The 23467-nt window shown below is 46.2% G+C and overlaps 1 protein-coding gene across 2 annotated transcripts in view; it reads left to right on the plus strand.

The window, feature by feature from the left end:
• The window catches only part of PLXNA4 (plexin A4), a 539940-nt gene that overhangs the window by 346224 nt on the left and 170249 nt on the right, over positions 1–23467 (plus strand). For both annotated transcript variants that reach the window (XM_011995835.1, XM_011995836.1), the window contains one exon: positions 6346–6477. In XM_011995835.1, the coding sequence (XP_011851225.1) occupies positions 6346–6477 (132 nt within the window). The remainder of the gene's footprint in view (positions 1–6345; positions 6478–23467) is intronic.

Raw genomic sequence — 23467 nt, forward strand, 5'->3', positions numbered from 1 at the left:
ACGCCTGGCTAATTTTTTGTATTTTTGGTAGAGAAGGGGTTTCACCATGTTAGCCAGGATGGTCTCGATCTCCTGACCTCATGATCCGCCCGCCTCGGCCTCCCAAAGTGCTGGGAATTTTACCTGTTTTTTAAAATTTGGCCACTACTAGAAAATTCTGAATGACATATGTGACCCACATTTGTGGCTTATACTATCTTCCATTGTCTAGTGCTGTTCTGGAACATTCTACTGGGGCTGAGGCAAGGCCTGCAGGGGCACCCCTCCCTACCATAGAGGACACAGTGGTTCTCTGATCTGCTCTAGTCTCCTCTCTCTCTCTCCTCAAGATGATGCTGCAGAAAGATGATCAAATTCTTCCCCTTGGACACCCTTTTTCCAATTTTTACTCTAACCCTCCTGTCAGTATGTTATGTCTTTATGAAATCTATTAGTCCTGCTAATTTTGCTACTTCAGATCAGTCTTCCTACTAATGTAAAAGATCTCGTCCCCTAAGGTGGCTTTGAGTAAATCTCATGTTACCTGTTATGTGCTGTATTAGTCAAGCTCTCATCACTGGCAGCACCATATTGGTAGTTCTAGGTCATGACGCTGCCTGCCCACTAGCCTCACCTGGAGCTGGGCTCATCATCCCTGGTTAAACTCCAGTTGGCCAGATCTCCTGAGAAGAACAAAGAGAGGTCTTTGAACACCCCTCTGCCATAACATTTGCCACTGGGCATGATTTGTGTGAAATCTGAGCCCTCCAGGAGACAGGCCTCCTGGAAGGCAGGGCTGGCACTTACCACCTCTCCTCTCCAGAAGGAGAGGCCCTGGAACAATGGGCATTCAACAGACGCATGGTGGGTGTGGGATGTGTCGGTCTGTCAAGGGACACACAGGATTAGGGTGTGGTTTCCTCCTTGGTGTCATCCTCAGAGGTTAACATCTTCCAAACACCCAATGTGCCTTTGTGACCCATGATTGTTTTCTTTACATTTTCTTTTTTGAGACAGAGTCTCGCTCTGTCACCAGGCTGGAGTGCAGTGGCGCCATCTCAGCTGACTGCAACCTCCACCTCCCTGGTTTAAGTGATTTTCCTGCCTCAGCCTCCTGAGTAGCTGGGACTATAGGTGCCCGCCACCACGCCCAGCTAATTTTTGTGTTTTTAGTAGAGACGAGGTTTCACCCTATTGACCTGGGTGGTCTCAATCTCTTGATTTCGTGATCCGCCCACCTTGGCCTCCCAAAGTGTTGGGATTACAGGCTTGAGCCACAGTGTCCGGGCAGTTTCTTTACATTTTCTACCAAAAAAAAAAAAAATCAACTTCTGTTTTCATCCTTTCTCATTATTATAGGTGATCCACAAGTATATATACTATGTAAAATAAGAAATCTAGGCTGGGCCTGCTGGCTCACGTCTGTAATCCTAGCACTTTGGGAGGCTGAGGCGGGCAGATCACGAGGTCAGCAGTTTGAGACCAGCCTGGCAAATATGGCGAAACCCCGTCTCTACTAAAAATACAAAAATTAGCCGGGCGTGGGGGTAGGTGACTGTAATCCCAGCTACTCAGGAGGCTGAGGCAGGAGAGTTGCTGGAACCCAGGAGGCAGAGGTTACAGTGAGCTGAGATCGTACCATTGCACTCCAGCCTAGGCAACAAGAGCAAGAATTTGTCTGAAAACAAAAACAAACAAACAAAAAAATCTAATTTGTTCAAGCTGTCATGTTTTAAGTGTTGGGGTGGCCTCTGCACTGATGACTAAACCGTGGCCACTGGTCAGTGTGTCTCCTTTCATCTCAACTATTTCTTTCTGGCTTGGGTTGTCTTTCCTAGGCTGTTCTTGAGTTGCAGGCATCTGGATTGTGTTCCTACCTTATGAAGGGTGAATTGAATGTGATCTCGTATGTTCAGGTGAACTTGACTAAGATGTTGGCTCTGCTAGTCTGTTTTTCTATGAAATCTTACTTAAATGCTACCTATCATTTTGTTGGCCTTTTGGCTGCCTGAGTATTGGGAGTAGTAAATGGTGGCTTTGATCCCTTCCTCAATCCTGACTCTTACCTCGATTATAACTAGCAGCTCAGATATTAGAGACTGTGGTTGTTTTATATTTATTCAGTAATTACTTACTAAGCACCAACCACGTATCAGGGATTGCGCTGAGTACAGCAGGCATGACCTCTTCCTTGGGAGACTCATGGTCCCAGGGCTATTTGCCCACGTGGCAACTGTCAGCCCTGCAGAGGGTGGACCATTTTTTTTGTAGTTCACCTTTGTTGTCGGACTTCTTGCTGTCCCAAAGAGTTTACAATCATTTGTACATTTTCCTGCTGCCTCCTCCAGGCCATTTATAAAAAATATTAAATGAGATTAGTCATAACACTAGTTACTTCTCCATGCACAAACCTGTCTTTTCCTGTCTCTGAGTCAGTTCTGTCTCTCCATGGCCAAACTGCCCGAAGTCCCACGGAGACTCATTATTTTTAAATACCTTTTCATGTGGAACCTTGTCAAAAGCTTCTGGAAAATCTAAATAGCTAAGAGACAGGCACTGAGCTAGGAATCAGGAGACCTGGATTCTAGTCTTATATGCCATTGCTTTATCATCGAACTTGGGGCAAGTCACAGAACAGCCTCCATCTCAGCTGCTTCATCAGGAAGATGAGAATGATTATTCTGGCAATCAACATCATAAAAATTTTACAACCATCAGCTGAGACAGTGTTATTTAAGAATGCTTTGCAAAGTATAAAGCAAAAATATAAGGGATCATTATTTAGAAAATTTACAATAGCATCTTCATTCATATGCAGGTTTCTCTCCCAGAAAAACTGCAGTAGATAAAGACATGGCTCCTCCAGCACCCCTGGGGTGATGCTTGTTTAAAACCAACTCCTTTGACATCTTGAAGGAATGCAGGTTTACATAAACAGTAGTGCCGGGTTCAGTGTGAGCCTTTGGTGTAGTGTGTGAACTCATAGAAGCATAACCACTGGAATCAATCAGACCCTGGTATGGGTGCAGCCTGTGCCATCCGCCAGATGTGTGACCTTAATCAAGTTATTTAACATTTTTTGTGCCACACCTGTAAATGGGGACAATATTAATGCTTACTTTACTGAGTTCTGAGATTTAAATAAGAAAATAAGTATATGTAAAATGCCTACCATTGTCCCAGACCCATAGTGGCCACTCAATAAATAGCAGCTTTTGTTCTATTTGTCTGTGTTAAGGGTCCAAGAGCCAGCAGCTGGTCCATTCTACCTAAATTTTTGGATTGCCCATCAAACATTCAGTAAATTCCACCATAAATTCCTTTATCCATGTCCTGTGTGAATTTTTTCAACAGATGAATAAATAATGCTTTTCTTTGGTTTTCTGAAAAGTTGTTGGAGGGTGAGGTGGGAAAAGAGAGAAGGAACCTTTCCAATTAGATATTTCCCACTGGCAGAGTGCAGAGGGTGGGGTCTTAGCTGCATCCAGCCTCCTTGCAGAAGGCCAGGCCTATGGAAACTTGTCCAATTGCTGCTTCCTCGTCCACCCCTCTGTCCCTCCCCCACGTCATCTGGTTTCCTTTGATGTCCAGCCACACCCAGCAAACCCCTCATCCTCAGGAGCAGGGAAGTTGGAGTTGAAAGATAAAGGAGACTGCTCAGGCACTGAATGTAATTTCATTTGGGGATCAGGCCAAGGGGCACTGGATGAGGCTTAGTTCCGCCAGCACTCCCCCGGGGACCCTGCTCTGGCCGACGGTGGCCTGAGGGGGCTGGAGACCAGCCAGGGCATTCAGTATCATTCTCTGCTTCTGCTCCAGGGGCACCTCCCAGCTGGGGATGAAGCTTGGCTGGGCCAGGGGCCAAGGCCATCATTGCGCGGTCAGACTTGGGTGGTAATCCCAACTGGTTTTGCACAAACTCCTGTTTCATCCAGATTAGGAAAGGACCTGGCCAGCGTGGACATCTGGTGGCTTGGGGATGGGCACAGAAGAAGGAGGGCTCTGGGAATCAGAGGCATTTCCATTTTAAACACTAACCATGACTCCTTTAACTGTTGTTTTCATGGGCTTAATGGGAAATTAGCAAAGAGGAATCTGAACTACATTTATATATTCATTCTTTTTTAGAATAAATATTTGTCAAGCTCAAGTGTTTGAGCACCAAAATCAAGAATGACTAGAGAAAGTCTCAGGAATCGTAGAGACTAGAGACAGACCCTGACCTCAGCCCCCTGCCTTTAGGTGGCTGCCACTGGGAGACACGGGAAACCCTCTGGAAGCAAGGACTCTCATGTAACTGGTGGTAGGAAAAGCATGGACTTCCAGAGTCAAACTGAGCTCTAATTCTCTCCCCAGATTTTATCACACAGGCCAGTTGTTTAATGTACCTGGGTATCATTTTTCTCATCTGTTATCAGTGCATCCGTTAGGACTTTGGATGTTGCAAAAAAAACAAAAACAAAAACAAAAACAAACCAAAAAAACCTTTATATTACTTTAACATAAAGAAAATATCTGGAGTAACTATAAAGTCCCAATGTCAGGCAGGCTTTGGGGTTACTTTGATTCAGTGGCTCAGCAATGTCACCAAAGACCAATTTTTTCCCGTCTCTGTGCTTGACCTGCCCTGGTTCCAGCTCCCTTCCTTGTTAGGAGAGGGCTGCCCGCAGATCTTTGAGCTCCAAGTTCATTTTACCCCTTTGAGAGTTAGGAAATACGGTCTCTTCTCTCTACCATGAGTCCCTGCTTTGCTCTGATTCACGTTGATTGGCTTGAGCCTATTTTCTCTTAATCACTGTGGCAGAGAGTAAGATCGAGCTGGTTTGTTTGTGCTCATCATGGACAACCTGGGAAGCAGGGAGTGGGTTCAATCCCACCCAAAAGGTGGGAGAGGGTGGAATGGATGCTGGAGGGGCACATGAGCCGTGATGAATGAACATTAAACCCATGGGATTGAGAGGATTACACCAATAGAGAATTATGTGCAAAACCACCTCCCAGTACCTGATGTCCACGAAGCTTAAAATAACGCTTAAAAGGAAATTTTAAAAATCAGAGTCCAAAACAAACCTAAAATCAAGCAAATAAACCACAAAATAACCTGATATTAGAGTTCATGGACTCAAGAGAAATGAAAGGGGGGAGCCTTCTGGGGGACCTGGTGTGGTCAGTTGTCATTAATGTGGTGTTCTTTCTGTAATTTAGTTCCTCAGAATGCCTCTTTTATTCTCCTTGATCTTGTGAGAGGTTAAAAATTACACATTAGAAATTAAAAATAAGAGTGCCTAATAGGAATATTTGGAGTATATTCTTTTTCCTTAGCTTTATTGTTGAAATCTCTAAAATTATACTATGTGTATCTTACAGTCCTGTGTGTGGTGGGGAAGTGTGATGATCCCCTAGCTCTCGCCTAACCACACTCTCAATAATATTTGTTCCTGATTTATGGGAGTGGTGTTATTAGCACTCACTGTGCAGTGGTCATGTTGGGTCTATGCACTCAAACACAGGATGGTTCCAGAGGCCTTGGCCAACATCCAGAGGCCAGACGAGCATCATGTAGGGTTGTAAAGCTGATGTCTTTTCTAGGTTAGTTCTCATTCATGGGGCATATGGGCAGAAGTCTTCTTTCCATTGTCTCTAAGCTGTCCCAGCATTTCTAGGAAGGACTTGTGGATGGCTGGGGAAGATCTACTCAGCTGAGTGTTTGCAGAAGGTTGTGGATGACTCATGCCTGAAGCACATTTTCCTGTAATTCCCTCATCCCCTTCCCTGGGGACGTGAACAAAATCTCTAGAAGGTTTCAGGACCTAATATTATAAGTATAAGCCACTATTTCAATGCCAAAAAGAGACCCTTAGTGTGAAACCTTTGGGGTTGGCCCCCTGCCTGGTTCCCCTTCAAGGTACAGCAATGACATCTGGGTAGCAGTTCCCTTCCTTACACTGACATGTTTTTCTGCTAACAAATGCAGCAAATAATATTGCCTTTCCAATGCAGGGTGACACTCTGATCTGAGGCAGCTTCAATAACATGTTGTTCCTCCAAGCCTCAGAGCCTCATCTTTTTCTCCAAAGACCAGCAAGAAAGGCATCAAATGCTTGAGCCTGAGGCAGAGGGAACCAGGGAGATCAAGACTGGATTCTTGGTGAAGCCCAGCTTGGTCCCCGGCTTCCCTCTCTGCCACTCCCATCCTGAGGCCCTTGGTGAGCTTATGTCACTCCACTCCTTGGCTTTAGCCTGTGAGCACTGTAGAGATAGAACTCATGCCCTCTCCCTCGGCTGTTGACAGGGTCTCTGGCTGAAGTTTGACTGTGGGCAGTGCGGGATCTGAACTCACATTGACTCTCCTCCTCTTCTCCACAGATCCGGGTGGATGGACCCAGGGGCAATGCTCTCCAGTATGAGACGGTGCAGGTGGTGGATCCTGGCCCAGTCCTCCGGGATATGGCCTTCTCCAAGGACCACGAGCAACTCTACATCATGTCAGAGAGGCAGGTAAGGCTCTTTGGGCTCTGCTAGACGTTTGTCTTACAGCTAAATACTAGCCTGTGGCTCAGTACAAACCTTAGGAGGCCAGCTGCAGAGAGGTGATTTGATTTATTTGGCGCAGTGTGTATCTTTTCAGTTTTGCTGCCTGGGGACTGAGGCTTGGTGTTCTGAAACAGGAAAGAAACGTTTAAAATATCAAAATATTGGAGACTCTAGAACAAATCCACTAACTTCAAAATCATGTGTATATGTTCAGGGCCAACATTTGCTTTCTTTTGAAGAAACGTCATACAGATGTCCAAATTGTGGGTCCAGATTTCCCTATACAAAATGTGATCTCATACCAAAGTCACCTTCCTGGCCCCCAGAAGCCTGTGGGAGGCAAGGATTTATTGCCAGAAGAGCCTAGTTAAGGGAACACCATGGTCAGGACCCAGAAAACAGAGTCTGTGTGGTGAGATATGATGAGGAAGGGCACAGCCTGAACGTTTGTGTGTACATACAACTCTTTGTGGAAACTCCAGCAAGTGCCGCGGAGCCCGCCCGAGAAGAACAGATATGGTGCAGGTTTACTGATGCTGAGTAGGAAGTCGAAAACGTGGGCTTGGTTCTCAAACTGAGCTGAGAAGGAAGTAAGTTTTTATGGAGTCCTTGAGCTCAGGCCAGGAGTCATATGTCTGCAGCAGGCAAAGGAAGGGGTTTCACCTTGGACATCCATGTATTTAAGGGTATTTCCTGCAGTCCTCTAATTCACTGCCTGGAGTGCTCCACCCCACAACACACAGCCCACCCCAAGTGTGGTGCAGCACCACCGAACCTCTGCCCTGTGGCCTCTGTGGAGGATGAGTCATTCCCTGGAGCTGTCCCTCCAGCCCATGAATATGTATGTGTTAGCTCTGAGTGGCAGCAGCAGCCATGAGGGGCAGATCTCTCCTCTTTTTCATCCTCGTCAGCGTGGCCTGAACTCTCTGGAGGACCCTGCTAACAGAGTCTGGATTGTTCTGCCTGGACCCTCTTGGCATTGTGGGGGAGATGAATTCCACATTATGCCACCCACGGGGCTTGTGCATTATGCCTTAGCAGTCATAGGAGCTCTGCCCTCCCCAAGAGCTCGATGACATCTTCTCTTGGTGTCGGACTCCCCGTTCTCCCAACTTTAGCCACACTGGGACCCATTGTGCCCTGGTTGAGGCTGCCACGGCTTGGGAATGGTCTCATTCCCAAGGTGGGGTAGAAAGTGGAGTCTTTTTTCCTGGGAGGAGAGACTACCAAGATGGAGCCTGCAGCTGGGCACAAGGCTTCCCATTTGTCTACATTCCTTGCTCTTATAACAGCTTCCAAACTCCCCACTCCCAGCCTACCTCAGAGGCCCTAGGAGCTGAGGGGAAGCAGCTTTCTTTGGTGGCATGAATCATCTGGAGAAGATCTTCACAAGGCATTGAATAGTCAGGATTTCTTGCCTGATCTGAAAGCCAGCATTTCTGAACCTGGGACTTAAAACATAAGAGGACTTTCAAAGATGGAAAATATAAATGGAGCCAGGTGCAGTGTCTTGCACCTATAATCCCAGCTGCTCGGGAGGCTGAGGCAGGAGGATTGCTGGAAGGCCAGGAGTTCAAGGCCAGCCTGGGCAATATAGCAAGACTTCGTCTCTAAAACAATAAAGAGAAATTTAAAAAAAAGGCATGAGCTGATAATATGAGTTATCAGCCCCCTCTGAGAACTGAGTCAGGATTCTGAGCATTACTCCTTCCCTGGAGGGGCCCTTCTGAATCCTTGTTCACCTCCTTGTCCTCAGCTATTTCCCCTTAGATGAGTAATGTGGTCAGTACCCATTTAGGCTTGGCACTGAGGCACCCTGAGAGCTCCATATTATGGGCACATTGGAAAGGAAGGCAGGAATGAATAGAGCCAGGGAATTCATCCATTCCAGGGCTGCTCCACACAGATGGGGAGACTGGCCTGCCACCCAAATGACCATTTCAAAGCCCTAACACCTGGGCTGACAGTGGTCTCCACTGGACTTGTGGATTCTTGGTGGAGATTTGTGGAACAGTGCGATGATTAAGTCCACAGGTGTTGCCATTGGAATGACTGAGCATGCATCTTAAATCTCATTTACTAAATGTAGTCTCTGGTAAGTTCCTAACCTCCTTAAGATTCAGCATTCTTTACTGTCCTGTGTAGGTGACAATAATATCAGATAGTTTTGTTCCAAGAATTGAATGAGATATGCATATAATAAACTTAGAACCATGGCTGGCACAGAGTAAGTGCTTGTTAAATGGAGAGACTTGTTTTTACGACTCTGTGACAGGAGTTTCCAGACACTGGCTGTGCTTACAGTCAGGCAAGGGCTCGTATTGAGATTCTACATGGTCCATCTGGGTTGGAGCACAGCAGCCCAGGTGAGGCCAAGGTAGGCAGGGAGCAAAAATCCAGTCCCGGGGGAGAGCCCATAAGGAACCCAGGCCTGCTTGACAGACTGGGCATGTGGAATAGAGCTCAGGGCCAAGCAGCTTGGTAAATATACCTGGGTATTTTCCAGACCCAGCGCATCAAGACTAATTCCAGCCTCCTTCAGGTGGTGGGTCTCCCTCAGCCATGATGGGTCAGAACACTTTGCACACCGTGTCTGCAGGCTAAGGGCATAGCTTGGCCATGATGTCAGCGCGGCCTGGAAAGCACTTTCCTTTCTTATCTGACTAATTTTTCCTTGTCCTTCAAAACTTAGCTTGACTGTCACATTCTTCATTGGGTTATTCCTAGCCTGCAGTTAGACACGTCTGTAGTAGCTCTTGTCAGACCAGACTGTGATGATGACTTCCTTGTCTCTGTTGCTGCCATGCCTTGCCATGTGATAGGCCCCTCATAATTTTTTAATGAATGAGTCCCCAGTGCCTTCACTGAACCAGAATTGGAAGAGAGAGGTACCAACACAAATAACCTATTGCTTCAGTTAATTTCAAAGCTCAAACTTAAGTAACTGAAAGACTAACTGAAGCCTGACCTTACTCTCCGCCACAGAGAGTAAGGGTGGGACTGAACCCACTCCCTGCTTCCCAGGTTGTCCGTGATGAGCACAAACAAACCAGCCTGATCTTACTCTCTGCCACAGAGAGTAAGACGGAAAGAAGGAAGTTCAGATAAAGGAAGCACCTCCTGTGTGTCAGTAATCTATCACTTGTATTCATTGGCTAGGGCTGCCATAACAAAATAGCACAGACTGGGAGGCTTAAACAACAGAAATTTGTTTTCTCCCAGCTTTGGATGTTGGAAGTCCAGGATCACAGTGTCAGCAGGGCTGTTTTTTCTGAGGCCTGTCTCCCCGGCTTGCAGATGGCTACCTTCTCACTATGTCCTCACATGGCCTTTCCTCTGAGAGCAAAGCCCTGGTGTTTCTCTGTGTGTCCTACTCGCCTCTTCTTCTAAGAGCACCAGTCAGATTGGATTAGGGCCTCTTTCTATCAGCCTTATCGTAACATAAACACCTTGATATGGTTTTGCTGTGTCCCACCCAAATCTCATCTTGAATTGTAGCTCCCATAATTACCTCCTGTCATGGGAGGGACCCTGTGGGTGGTAATTGAATCATGCAGGCAGGTCTTTCCCATGCTGCTCTCCTGACAGTGAATACGTTTCATGAGGTCGGATGGTTTTCTAAGGGGAGTTCCCCTGCACATGCTCTCTTGCCTGCTGCCATGTAAGACATGGCTTTGCTCCTCATTTGCCTTCCACCATGATTGTGAGGCCTCCCCAGCCATGTGGAACTGTGAGTCCATTAAACCTTTTTCCTTCATAGATCACCCAGTCTCAGGTATATTTTTATTAGCAGAGTGAGAACGGACTGATACACACCTTTTTGAAGAAGCCATCTCCGAATACAGCCATACGCTGAAGTGCTGAAGGTTAGGGCTTCAATGTGTGAGTTTTGGGGAGAAACAATTTAGCCCGTTACATCACTGTCATGACTTTTGCCCTGTCCTATTTTTTTACATTATGTTTTTGTTTTAGCTTATGGTTTCAACTTGGATAACCTACTTTAACTTTCTCTTAAGTAGTAGTATTATGGATCTAACACGTCAGTCATATATAGTATGACTAATGTACTTACAAATCAAACAGAACTATTAAAATTATTAAAACTCCATGTCTGCATCCACACAAAATCTATCTGTGTGTTGCTTTGGGAACCACTGATATATTGGCTGTAGTTTGGGTTTTGACGTCTGAAGACCTAGATTCAAGGCCCAGACCTATCCTCCACTGGCCGATGACCCTGGACAAGTCAATCAGCTTCTTTGAGTCTCACTTTTCTCATCTGTAAAATGAAAATAATCATGATAATCTTCTTCCATCACAGAGCTCAAATAACACAAGAGACACATCTAGTAACTTTCAGATTGTTATTTTTTTTTCTTCACATGAAGTGAAGACCTAAATATTCCTGAAAGATGTGAGTTAACAACATTACATACCAATGAGTTAGTCCAGGGGTCAACAGACTTTTTCTGTAAGGAGTCAGATAGTGAATAGTGTAGGGTTTGTGGACCATATGGTTTCTGTTGCCATTATTCAACTTTGCTGTTGTAACACAAAAGCAGCCATAGATAACATCTAAACAAATGGGGACGACTATCTGCCAATAAAACTTTGTTCACAAAAACAGGTGAAGAGCAGTGGTTTTGCAATCTCTGAGTCAGTCCTATAATGAAAATGTGTTAGATGATGACCCTGGCATTGGAGATGGTGGAGTTACTGTGTACAGGTCACTCAAAGAAGTGTGGGGAGAAAATTCCTCAGCCTATTAGAATGGACCCCGGCGCCACATATCCAACTGCTGCCTGACATCTCCACTTGGTCATCTGGTAGATATCTTCACTTAACATGTCTAAAGCCAAATTCTTCATCGACCTTCCCAGCACTCCTCACCTGTAGTCTTCTGTATCTCAGATGATAGGGATGATGGCAGATGATGGCAACTATGCCATTCCAGCTAAAAATCTTAGAGTCATCTTTGATTCCTTTCTTTATCCCTTACCCCACATCCAGTGTGTCAGGAAATTCTATGGACTCTGCAAAATATTTCCAGAATATGGCTATTTCTCACCACTTCATTGTCACCTACCTGGATTGAACCCCCATGGTCTCTTGCCTGAATATTTGCAATAGCCCTCCAACTATTCTCTCTGTTTCCACCTTCATCTTTCCAGTCTTTTCTCCATGCAGCAGTTAACCTTCAAAAGTTTGAGTTAGATAGTGTCATTCCTCTGTTCAAATCCTTTCAATGGCCAAAGTGCCTGTGAAGACCCACAGGGCCTTATATGCTTTGTCCTCATGAGATGTCCAAGCTCATCACCTGCCACTCTCCTGCCTCCCCTACTCTGCAGGGCCAGGGTAGGAGAGAGTGCCCTGGACACAGAGATGTCCTCTGTGATGCTCCTGCAATATGGCAGGCTCCTGCTTCAGGATCTTTGTCCTGGTTGTTCCCCTTTGCCTGGAATTCTCTCCAGGTATCTGCTTCCCCTGAGTACTACAGGTAAAACACTAGATTGCCTTCCACCCACACTTATAAACTCCCAATCTCCTCTCCTGGGTCTATTTTTATCCATCGCACTTAGTCTCTTCTTATTTGCTATATGATTCTTATAATTGTTCTGTATTATATGTCTTCCTCATTTAAAATGTAAATGCCATGAGAATATAAATTTTTGTTTTTTAGTCTTTTTAGTTTACTTGTGTATCACAGACCCCTGGAACAGCACTGACACCTAATAAATACTCAATACACATTTGTTGAATGAGTGACTGAATGGATCTGGGCTCAAGAGAGCTGTGGTTTCAATTCTGCTGCTCTGGCTGCTCCTATAACTGAAGACTAAAATCTACCATGAAACATACTAGCATCTGTATTCCCAGATCTTAGTGGAAGAGTGTCCTAAACATATGGTAGGGTGGCAATCTGGATGATAATCCAAGAGGTTTATATTGGATTGAAGGACACATTTTCTTACAGGGATCACTGTATAAAAAACCGGTGGTAGAAAATGGTGTGCTTTATGCTGTCCATTCTTACATACCAGCCTCTCTCTTCTCTGATCTTTTTGGGATCTGCAGCAGGGCAGTGGCCTAAAGGAGCTTTTGGTCCTGGTGTTGTGTTCAATACAATGATAGGTGATATGGCTTGGCTGTGTCCCCACCCAAATCTCATCTTGAATTGTAGCTCCCATAATTCCCAAGTGTTGTGGGAGGGACCTGGTGAAAGATAATTGAATCATGGGGGCTGGTTTCCCCCATGCTGTTCTCATGTAGTAAATAAATCTCACAAGATCTGATGGTTTTATATTTGCTTGGCTCTCATTCTCTCTTGCCTGTCGCCATATAAGATATGCCTTTCCCCTTCTGCCATGATTGTGAGGCCTCCCCAGCCACATGGAAATCTGAGTTCATTAAACCTGTTTTTCTTTATAAATTACCCAGTCTCAGGTATGTTTTTATCAGCAGCGTGAAAACGGGCTAATACAACAGGTAAAGAGAGAGCAGAGATGAGCAACTGAATCAGGAGGCTTGTGAGCACTTTCCAAGTTAACAGAATGGGTGTTCATGAACCCTTCCTACCATCAGGGGCATCTCATCACTCTCAGCATAAGGCCCAAGCTCCTGGCATGGCCCCTCAGACCCATCCTGCGGCTCCTCTCCACCTCTGCAAGCTCATTTTGTGGCTCTGGCCCCTGGCTCTCCGTGCACCAGCAAACAGGCCTCCGTCTGTCCCTGAGCCTAGCTCCTTCCTGCTGCAGAACTTGCATGCTCACTGTTTCCTCTGCTGTGACAACTCTCTGGCTTTTCCTGTGGCTGGTTCCTCCTCATGCCTGTCGTTTTTGCTCAAATATCGTGTCCTCAGAGAGGTCTCCACTGGCCACCCTACATAAATGTCCCTCATCCTGGCATCTTGACTTCTTCCTATTAAGTCTTTTTGTTTACTCACTTCTGCTGCCCACCACAGTATGAAAATTACCTGTTTATTTCCCATCTCTATGCATTAGCATATAAGTTCCTGGAGGGCAGGGACCTTGTCTCTCTTGTGTCTAGCAGGTAGAGGAAGACCTCATCCAGAGAAGGGGCCAGGTATATTCTTGTAGAGTTAATATGAGTGAATGAGCTTTGGACTTCATCTCTTTGTGATGAAGAGCAGCCTTTCTTTGAAAGCACTCTGATTTTGGTGAGGCTAGGACCTCCTGCCTGGGGATGATGCCTGAAGACTTAAATAGAGATAGCAGGATTCTGAGTTTTGTTAAGAACCAGATAACTGTGATTCAGTCAGCAACCCAGCAAGCTCTAGGGTGTTACCTCTGCCCCTGAGGAATGTTCCTCTTTATCATTTGGTAGGCAGCAGCTGCTCTCCCTTCTAAACACTCCTTTATCTCTTCTTGTCCTTAGTTTCTTTGTGGACGGAGATGCTGGTCTCTGCCACCTCCAGCCTCCCTCTGATTTATCTGATACCACACTGGGGGACACAGAGTGCAGAAAACAGGCATTTGACAGTCAGGGGAAATATTTCACATCATATTTTAGTAGTTGTGAAATAGTTAATGAATCCATAGTTAAAGAAGTATCCGGAGAGATCAACTAACTTTGAATCCCCACTGCTGTTTGAAACTCTCCTTGGGGCCGAGTATGGTGGCTCATGCCTGCAATCCCAGCACTTTGGGAGGCCGAGGCAGGCAGGTCATCTGAGGTTAGGAGTTCGAGACCAGCCTGGCCAACATGGTGAAACCCATCTCTACTAAAGATACAAAAAATCAGCTGAGCCTGGTGGCACGCACCTGTAATCCCAACAACTTGGGAGGATGAGGCAGAACCCCTCCAACCTGGGAGGCAGAGGTTTCAGTGAGCTCAGATCACGCCACTGCACTCCAGCCTGTGTGACCTAGTGAGACTCTGACTCAATAAATAAATAAATAAATAAATAAATAAATAAATAAACAAACAAACTCTCCTTGGGTTCCAGTGTTCCTCATTCCATACGCTGAAAAAGGCCAGCTCTTGGCATGTGGTAGGATGAATGGGTGGTAAAGAGGATGAATGAATGGCCAGCTCTTGACATGCAGGGTAAGGATTATATGACTAATGGAGGTAGAGAATGGAGTGTATGTGTGTGTGTCTGTGTGTGTGTGTACACATGTGCATATCTCTGCACACAAATGCTATACATTTTCTGGCTCCGTCACCCATTCCCTCAGCACCTCTTTCGTTCAATATTCAACAAATGTTTACTGAGCACCTGCTCTGAGCCAAGCATTCTTCTAGGTTACCAGGAATTCCATGGGGAGCAATACAGTCAAAGTCCTTATCCTTATAGGCCGTACATTCTGGGCAGAGAGACAGTGAATGAGAGAATGAGGGAATGAATGAATGGCTTAGAACAGGTAATAGTGAACAGAGTGAAAAATTAAACCGACTCAGGTGGAATAAGGTGATGGCCAGAAGAGTGGAGGTGAGTGCTCTTTTAAAGACAGTTGTCAGGGAAATTCTCAAAGGAGGGAATTTTTGAGCAAAAAGCAGAAGAGAGTGAAGTGGTGCGAGAGGACTGTCTGGGGAGAAGTGGTCTAGGCGGAGGGAACAGCAAGCACAGAGGCCAGAGACAGGCAGGTGACATATGTTTTTGAGGACACCAGATGGGCTGCCAGGAGGGGAGAAAGGGGAAAGTGGTGAGTGAGGCAGCTGAAGACAGAGGCCGGCTCAGGTCACTCCAGCTTCCATGTGCACCTGTGAAATGGGGATTTATAGTAAACAGTATTGATCTCCTGGAGTGAGCGAGGATTCAATGATATATTCCAGGTAAAAGAGCTTAGGTCAGAAAGGACATTCAGCAAATGTTAGCTATTAGATTATTTGCAAATTACATAGTTCTGCAGGCTGGATATGGTTTCTCTTATCATGGACGCGTAGGTCCCTCTGTGAACTCGTGCAGCAAGTGCCGTGTTGTGTACACTTCTGCTTGGAGAGTATGAGTGCGCACTGTGGGGTGTCAGTGTCATTTTGCCATGATTTAACTGTCTCTTTCAGAGCTGTGTTACATTTCTCTCTGTCTCTTTTCTTTCTTCTGCGTGATTCTGAATCTCTCTCTGCTGTGTGTGCATATGCACACCCACCCCTTCCCCTGTGTCTATCCCTGTCTGTGTGTCTCTGTTAGCCTCCTTCTTGCTTTGTGTGTGCATGCATGTGTATGAGTGTGGTGTGTATTTACTAAAATCCCAGTAACCCCGAGGGAATGTCTATACACACTGAAACCAATGTGATAAAAACCTGCCAAGACAATGGGAGGGAGGTGAGAGGAAATGTCAGTGAGGCAGATAAATGAGAAGATGAGGTGGCAAAGCTGGGACCGTCCTTGTTCTTGGGTGCCCTGGAGTGACACCCACCAGGGGAGAAGCAGCTGTCCCCCAGACAAGGCAAGTATCTTCTTTGATAGGCCCAGAGGAAGTGGCAGATTTCTCAGTGAATTTCAATGTCTCTGCCTCTCCACATACCAGCCCTTGCCTGCCTGAAAGCCAGAAGCCTCAAACACACATTTCTGCTTTGGGGATCTGTTTCAGCCATGTTTGGACCAAAGCCATCTTTTATGATGTCCTTTGTTTTACTGACTCTTCACAGTGGGTCTGCTTCCAGGTGCTGGGGGACTCTTGCAGCCTGTCCTCCTGAGCTGCTGGTGCTCAAGTCCTTGCTATAAAGCAGGATGCGGACGACTGTGGGGCCTGAGGAGGTGGGCCTGGAGGTGAGTCCCCTGCCCATAGGCATTGCCCAGGATAGCAACCTTGCCTGGCTCCTTCCGGCATAAACCAGTAGTGAAGTGGCGAGGGCCACCTTGCTTTATAGCATATTACTCAGGCCTGATTCATTCATTTGTTCAGGAAACACAGACCAACCTGGGCAACATAGAGAGATACTATCTCTAATTTTTTTTTTTAATTAGCTGGACACTGTGGCTCATACCTGTATTCCCAGCACTTTGAGAGGCCAAGGTAGAAGGATTGGTTGAGGGCAGGAATTTGAGACCAGCCTGGGCAACATGTCAAAACCCCATCTCTACAAAAAATTTAAAAATTAGCCAGGTGTGGTGGTGTCCACCTATAGTCCTAGCTACTCAGGAGGTTGAGGCAGGGGGATCACTTGAGCCTAGGAGGATGAGGCTGCAGTGAGCTGTGGTCACGCCACTGCACTCCAGCCTGGGCAACAGAGGGAGATGGCTTCTCTAAAAATACAAATAAATAAAAATAAAGTTTTTTTTTTTAAAAAAAGAAACATTCTGTAAGCTCCCTCCTACTATGTGCCAAGTACCAGTCAAGGGATTGGGAATACAACCCTGAAGAAACAGTGACATATCCCTATGATTTTAGCAAAAGGAAGCAGCGAAGGCACCAACCTAAGAAATAAATCAGAGACTATTTATGGTGATAAACACTCCAGGAAAAGGAAATCAAGTGGATTAAGTAGAGTCAGGATCCTTGTGGGGGCAAAAGGGTTGCATTTTCAAATAGAGAGGTCAGACAGGCATACGAGAGGAGAAGGGGAGGCCTGTCCATGTTGTTCTGTCCCTTTCCTTCTTCTATTTATTTGTAAGTTCTTTGTTTGGGGTTGTGAAATTGAAAGATGGTGAAGCTAGCCTCTCTGGAGGGTAGAAGTGAGAGGAGGCATCGTGATTGTTTTTTTTACCATGCTGGGAGATTCAGAAGGAGCCATAGTTCAATGGGGAGGTGGTACCATGGTCTAAGAAAGGGCAGCATCGCTTGAGGCTTGGGACCCCGAAGTGGATGGTGCCTCCACCAGGGACCCCTGTGTGATGAAGGAGTCATTACTGTTTCTTTGCGCCTCAGTGTCCGTCCCTGTCTCCACCCTGCCTCCCAGGATGTTCTGAGGGAGGTGACGTGAAGTCTGGCAGTCTGGGAGGTCTATAGACATTGATTTGATAGAAGATGCTGTTGTGAAGATACTGTCTCCAGCCAAAGGTGCTGGGTTTCTGTGAAAATAATTCCCACTCTCAACACTGGGTCTGCGGGCATGTCTCACGTGAGGTGCACTGGATGGTGATGCAGCCGTTTCTCTGCCATCCTGTCTGCCCCTGCGGGGGCCAAGCTGTACGCTCCAGTTAGTGTTTGGTTGGCTGACATGGTGACAAGACCATGTGGACGTTTGCTCCTGGCACCCAGGCTGGCCTGTGTCTGATAGCTCCTGTGAGAGTGAACTTGAAGCACAAGGCTGAGGAATGAGTGACAGGAAATGGAGCCACCTCAGACATTCACAAAAACAGAAAAGCTGTCTCAGTGTTTCACCCAATTTCCCTCAGGTGGGAGCCTTCCCATTTGTCTGGAACAGATTCTGAAGGTTCCAGAATGTCATTATTGAGATAGTCCCACTTCCCACTTCATTCTCAGGCAAGGTACAGGATGTCTCCATTTTACCACAGCGGAAATGGAGGAACCAGAGGGGAAGTGACTTCCCTCCCTCATTTCCTACAGTCAGTAGGTGCTGAATTGTCCACTGCACCCTAAAACCTTAGGCTTGGAAAATGCTGCTGGCTTATCTGGTGCAACACACTCCTACTGCACTTTCCTTCTGTGATCAGTGTGGAAACTGAAGCACAGAGGAGGGAGCAGGTCATCCAGAGTCAACAGCAGTTTGGGAGAGGAGCTGAGCTTGAATCCAGGGTTCAGCTCCTTCTGCAATGCCTTCCCCAGCCCCCTCTTCCAGTGAGGAACAGGGAGCTCTCTGTGAGAGGAAGAGATACTATTCATTGTCTTGACTTCCCAGTAAAAAGTGATGCACCCCACTCTCAGTTGTCAGAACCAGCTATAGAAGGCAGAAGGACTCTCTGGGGATGGGGTAATGGAGCAGTGCAGATGTGATCAGAACTCAAAACCCACCTCGGCCCCATGAAGGACGTCCCTTGGTTTACTTCTCCTTTGTTGTAACCTGACACAAGGTGGGACAAGAGCCCCTTTGCAACCTTTAGGGCATCTTGGGGTACATGGAGCCCTGGGCAGCACCAGCCCCACCTCACAGAGGGAGTAGGCAGGGAAGTAGCCCATCACTCCCACTGTTCTTTTCCGACAGACGTGTTTCTACATGGTCACTGGTGTAGGCAAAAGTCTCTGACATCTGAGTATGATCACCACAGTGGCCTGGCATCTCTCAGACAGACCATGGGGGTGACCAGAAAGCACAAGCATGTGCAGGACGGAGGCCACAGGGGGGTCATTAATAGACCACGGACTTGGCTTTTCATACCTGTCCTTAGTACTCACCAGCTGTGCCACCTGGAGTCACTCACTCGGGCGATTTATGCTTTGGTTTCTTATGTAGAAAATGAAAGTGATGATAACTCTCTTTCAGTGCTTTTAGGATTGAAGTTAATATATGTAAAGTGCCTAGCATGTAGTAGGAAGTTGTGGTTGCTGTCATCATTATCATTATTCTTATTACTATTAGAAAATGTATTGTTAATCCTAGCACTTTGGGAGACTGAGGCGGGCAGATTGCCTGAACTCAGGAGTTTGAGACCAGCCTGGACAACATGGTGAAACCCCGTCTCTACTGAAAATACAAAAAGTTAGCCAGGCCTTATGGTGCGTACCTGTAGTCTCAGCTACCTGGAAGGCTGAGGCATGAGAATCACTTGAACCCAGGCGGCGGAGGTTGCAGTAAGTCGAGATCATGCCACTTTACCGCAGCTTAGGTGACAGAGTGAGACTCTATGTCCAAAAAAAAAAAAAAATTCTTGTTAGGGGCAGGGAAACCTGGACAAACCACTGCTTGGTGGCTAAAGGTCAGTTGAGCTGCAGGCACCAGCTACCCAGGATTCTGTGCTTCCCCCATCCATCTCAAAGCCCCAGGAAAGTACTCAGGCAGACACTCCCTTTGTAGTAAGGAGCACTGCCTTCCAGGGGATGGAGGGCCTGGGAGGCTGCGGTCTCCCACCCTAATCAAAGAGAGCTATGTTGCCTCTGAGTTTTTCTCTGTAACTCTGCTTCCACTCCGGGGAAGGAGTCTGAATCCATTTGAGTCCAACCTCATTGGATATATGAAGTTATCACAGATTGGGCAGCTGAAGAAACTTTTGGTCACTCATCTTCCAGGACTTCTAGAGCAGAGGGAAAACTGGCTCATTTTCCTTCTTTCTGCCCCAGAATAGAGAAGAGCTATGATGTGGAGGTAGAGCAGGGGTGGGTGAGGGAGGATGTGGAGCAGAAGGAAAGCTGAGGAAACCCAAGGGCCAGTGGTTAAGGAAAGCGCTGGCAGCTCTCTAATCCTGAACTCCATTAAGCATCTGTCTCCGGCAGTTGCCCTGACAGTCACAGCGCCTTCTCCTAATTTAGCGCTGGTGTCCTGGTATTTTCGGGGCACTCTAAGTGCCATTTTTAAAGACAACCACCCATCATCGTCCACTTAGCAGTACATAAGGAGACTCCACAGGGTGGATAGACAGGACTAGGGCTACTTCTCTTCCAGCTTCCAGCTCCTCTCCCACCATGTCTGTTTAGTAAGCGCCACTGCATGCCCCGCACAGAGCCAGTCCCTGTGCACAATCAGAGAAGGGCTGAGGGAAGGCTCTGTTCTGGAAGCTCTGCAGTGGTAAAGTGAGAGCAAACTCCAGCTTGAAGCGTGTTGAAAAGAGTATGGTCCTACTGTGGGAATTGCTCCAGAAACCCAACTTTCTTGTGGAGTTAGGGATCAGGGAAGAAAAAGATGTCAATTTGAAGGGCACATTCTCTTCATGCTTTTGAGTGAGGTCATTACAAGGACCCTGGTCTGGAGGCTGGAGTCTTTGGGGTCTTTCTTAAGACTACCACTGATCCTCACTTGTGGGTGGGGGTTGGGCCTTGACCACCTCACCCGTCTCAACAGGCCAGGTATTGGTAGAAGTTGACTCACACCATTCCAACCCACTTCCCTGTTCCCTAGGGATGGTATCCTAATGGAAATGGTTAAATTCCATGAGCACTGATTGACTTGCTCTTGAGTTCTGTGAAAAACAGACCAGAAATGTTGATACTTAAGTAAATTTTACACTCCGTTTGAATATCAATGGGACGTTTTCAAAAGTAAATAGATGCACATTAATTTATGCCCTCGTTCAAGATGACTAGTTAGCATTAATGATGTCACATGACTTTACTGAATGCAATATAGGTATAAAAGGGTAAATTACAAATGGCATTTATTTACATATCTCATATGAGTCTTTCAAGTGCATTTCAGATATTACAAGCAGACAATGGAGACATCAATTTGAAACTGACTCAGAGACGTATGCAATGGTTTTGAAGATATGCACAATGGCTGAGGGGAGATTATCTGAATACTTATCTAGACAAAGTCCAGAAAAACAATGAAGGAGTGGAGAAACAGGTAGAGAATATATCCTTCTCCAAAAGGATTCCAGCTGGTGCAGAAGGCTATCCAGTTACAAGCTGTATGGCTTGAAGGTGGGTCAGGGCTGGAATCACAGCTCTGCTGCCGGATTCTGGCACTGCCACTTGGCTTTGGACAAGTTATTTAATCTCCGGGTATTTCAGTTTCTTCATCGGCAACATGGGAATATCCTAGTGCCCATTGGCTGGGTGGTTACAATGAATAAATAAGAAAGTGCACATAAAATTCTTAGTGCATTGCCTGGCACATAATGACGACTCAATGAGTCTTAGCTTTCATCTCTATGATTTTCAGCATGCTGTTGACTATTATAAGAATGTCTATGTTTCATTGAAAAAAAGCCACTATGCCAGGTGTGGTGGCTCACTCTTGTAATCCCCGCACTTTGGAAGGCTGAGGTGGGCAGATCATCTGAGGTCAGGAGTTCAAGACCAGCCTGGCCAACATGGTGAAACTCCGTCTCTACTAAAAATTCAAAAATTAGCCAGGCGTGGTGGTGTGTGCCTGTAGTCCCAGCTACTTGGGCGGCTGAGGCAGGAGAATTGCTTGAATCTGGGAGGGGGAGGTTTCAGAAAAGAAAATAAATAAATAAATCCACCTGTAATATTTTTCTTCTAACATTCATAAACTCACTCCTGTATCCTCTGGGGCATTTTAGGTTTTCTTGGCGCCAACAGTGACAGAGAGCAGACCAGGAGGCCTCCATCGGCCCCACTCCCGGTTGGCTGTGGCCTCATAGTCTGAGTCCGCAGGTTCCAAGGCCCTTTGGGTGTTCTAGTGGACTGAGGTGCCCAACCCCCTTCCTTGAGACATGGCCTTTGGCTAGGGCCACTACTCACACCTGAGATCACCTTCAGTGGGAGAGGAAGGCCCTCTGGAGAAAGTTTTATTCCCTCAAAGCACCTTTTAATCCACAGGCTGGGAGATAAATGTTCACTTTCATTAAAGTGTGGGGCTCTAAAGAGATAAATGATACTCTTGTGAAGTGTGACATGTGTAGACCTCCCCCTAGTCCTTGCTTGGTCCAGATTTAAGCACGTTAGTCCAGCATTTCCCAAACTTTATTTCTTAGAACCAAAATTCTGCAGGATTTTTTTTTTTTAAACAAAAGCTTTCTTTAGTCAAATATGTTTGAGAAGATCTGAGTTGAGCAGATGTGTAGATATACAGAGCTTTTTAGAGATAGGGTCTCACTCTGCCACCCAGGCTGGAGTACAGTGGTGCCATCATAGCTCACTGTAACCTTGAAGTCTTAAGCCCAAACAATCCTCTCACCTCAGCCTCTGGAGTAGTTGGGACCACAGGTGCCATTTCTCTCTAAGCTAAATTTTTAAAAATTTTATGTAGAGATGAGGTCTTGCTGTGTTGTGCAGACTGGGCTCCTCCTGGGCTTAAGTGATCCTCCTGCCTTGGCCTCCCACAGCACTGGGATTACAGGCATGAGCCACTGTGCCCAGCCCTTGAGTTAAGTGGATATCTTGACTATAGCATTTTATAGTGCATTTAATATGCTAATGGGTATTATGAATCTCTGAGCTATGAGTGGGATGACAAATGACAAATGTAGGAAGTAGTATCTCCCAAAGTCATTTGGCCACAGAACTCATGTTACCAGGAGTACCTAGAATGATCTATGCATTGTGGAACCTTCACTGGGAAAGACTTAACTATCTTTTGCCAGCTCTCCTGGTTTCCTCTACCTTTTCCTTGGCCAGTCTCTATGGCTGTAGGCCTGACCCCAGTTACTCTTTTGTGTGTGTGCTGTTCTGTTGTGAGCACAGGCCGAGTTCTTCTTGGTCTTCATTCTTGCGATTTGGGGAAAGGAGGGTTCTCTTCATCAATCAGATTCTCAGGGTTACCCCTTGAAGTCCGGGGAGCTGTTGCCTTTGAGTCTGACTGAAGTCTGGCTCGCTCATGCTCACACAAATGCCCAGGATCGTATCTCTCTATCCTAGGTCAGTGGAGCCTTCTTCACCTCTGAGCTTAGTCCATGATCTCAGTCTCTAATTCACTGTTCTTTTCTAAAAGGCACACATTTTATTACTATTATTAAAAGTTTACCTCCTACTGCTGCCAGTTACATAGTTCTCAGTGAGAACTCATGTATCACTTTGCATCTTCCCAGATGTTCTTAATTTAGGAGCCATTGTTTATTGTCAAATATTTATTACTCTGTCTTCCACAATTAAAGTTGAATGCTAAGCTGGGTACGGTGGCTCATGACTGTAATCCTAGCACTCTGGGAGGCCGAGGCCGGTGAATTGCTTGAACCCAAGAGTTCAAGGCCAGCCTGGGCAATGTGACGAAACCCCGTCTCTACAAAAATTAGCTGGGTGTGGCGGTGAGCGCCTGTAGGTCCCAGCTACTTGGGGGGCTGAGGTGGGAGGGTCACTTGAGCCCAGAAGATCGAGCCTACAGTGAGCTGTGATGGTGCCACTGAACTCCAGTTTGGGTGACAGAGCAAAACCCTTTCTCAAAAAATAAATAAAATAAAGTTGAATGCTGATGACCCAATATCCCCAACTTCACAATAATCTAGGGGAAGCTATTTATTTAGTGTTTTGTT

The sequence above is a fragment of the Mandrillus leucophaeus genome, unplaced genomic scaffold, assembly GCF_000951045.1.
Source record: "Mandrillus leucophaeus isolate KB7577 unplaced genomic scaffold, Mleu.le_1.0 Scaffold5, whole genome shotgun sequence".
In the NCBI taxonomy this organism is placed as follows: Eukaryota; Metazoa; Chordata; class Mammalia; order Primates; family Cercopithecidae; genus Mandrillus; species Mandrillus leucophaeus.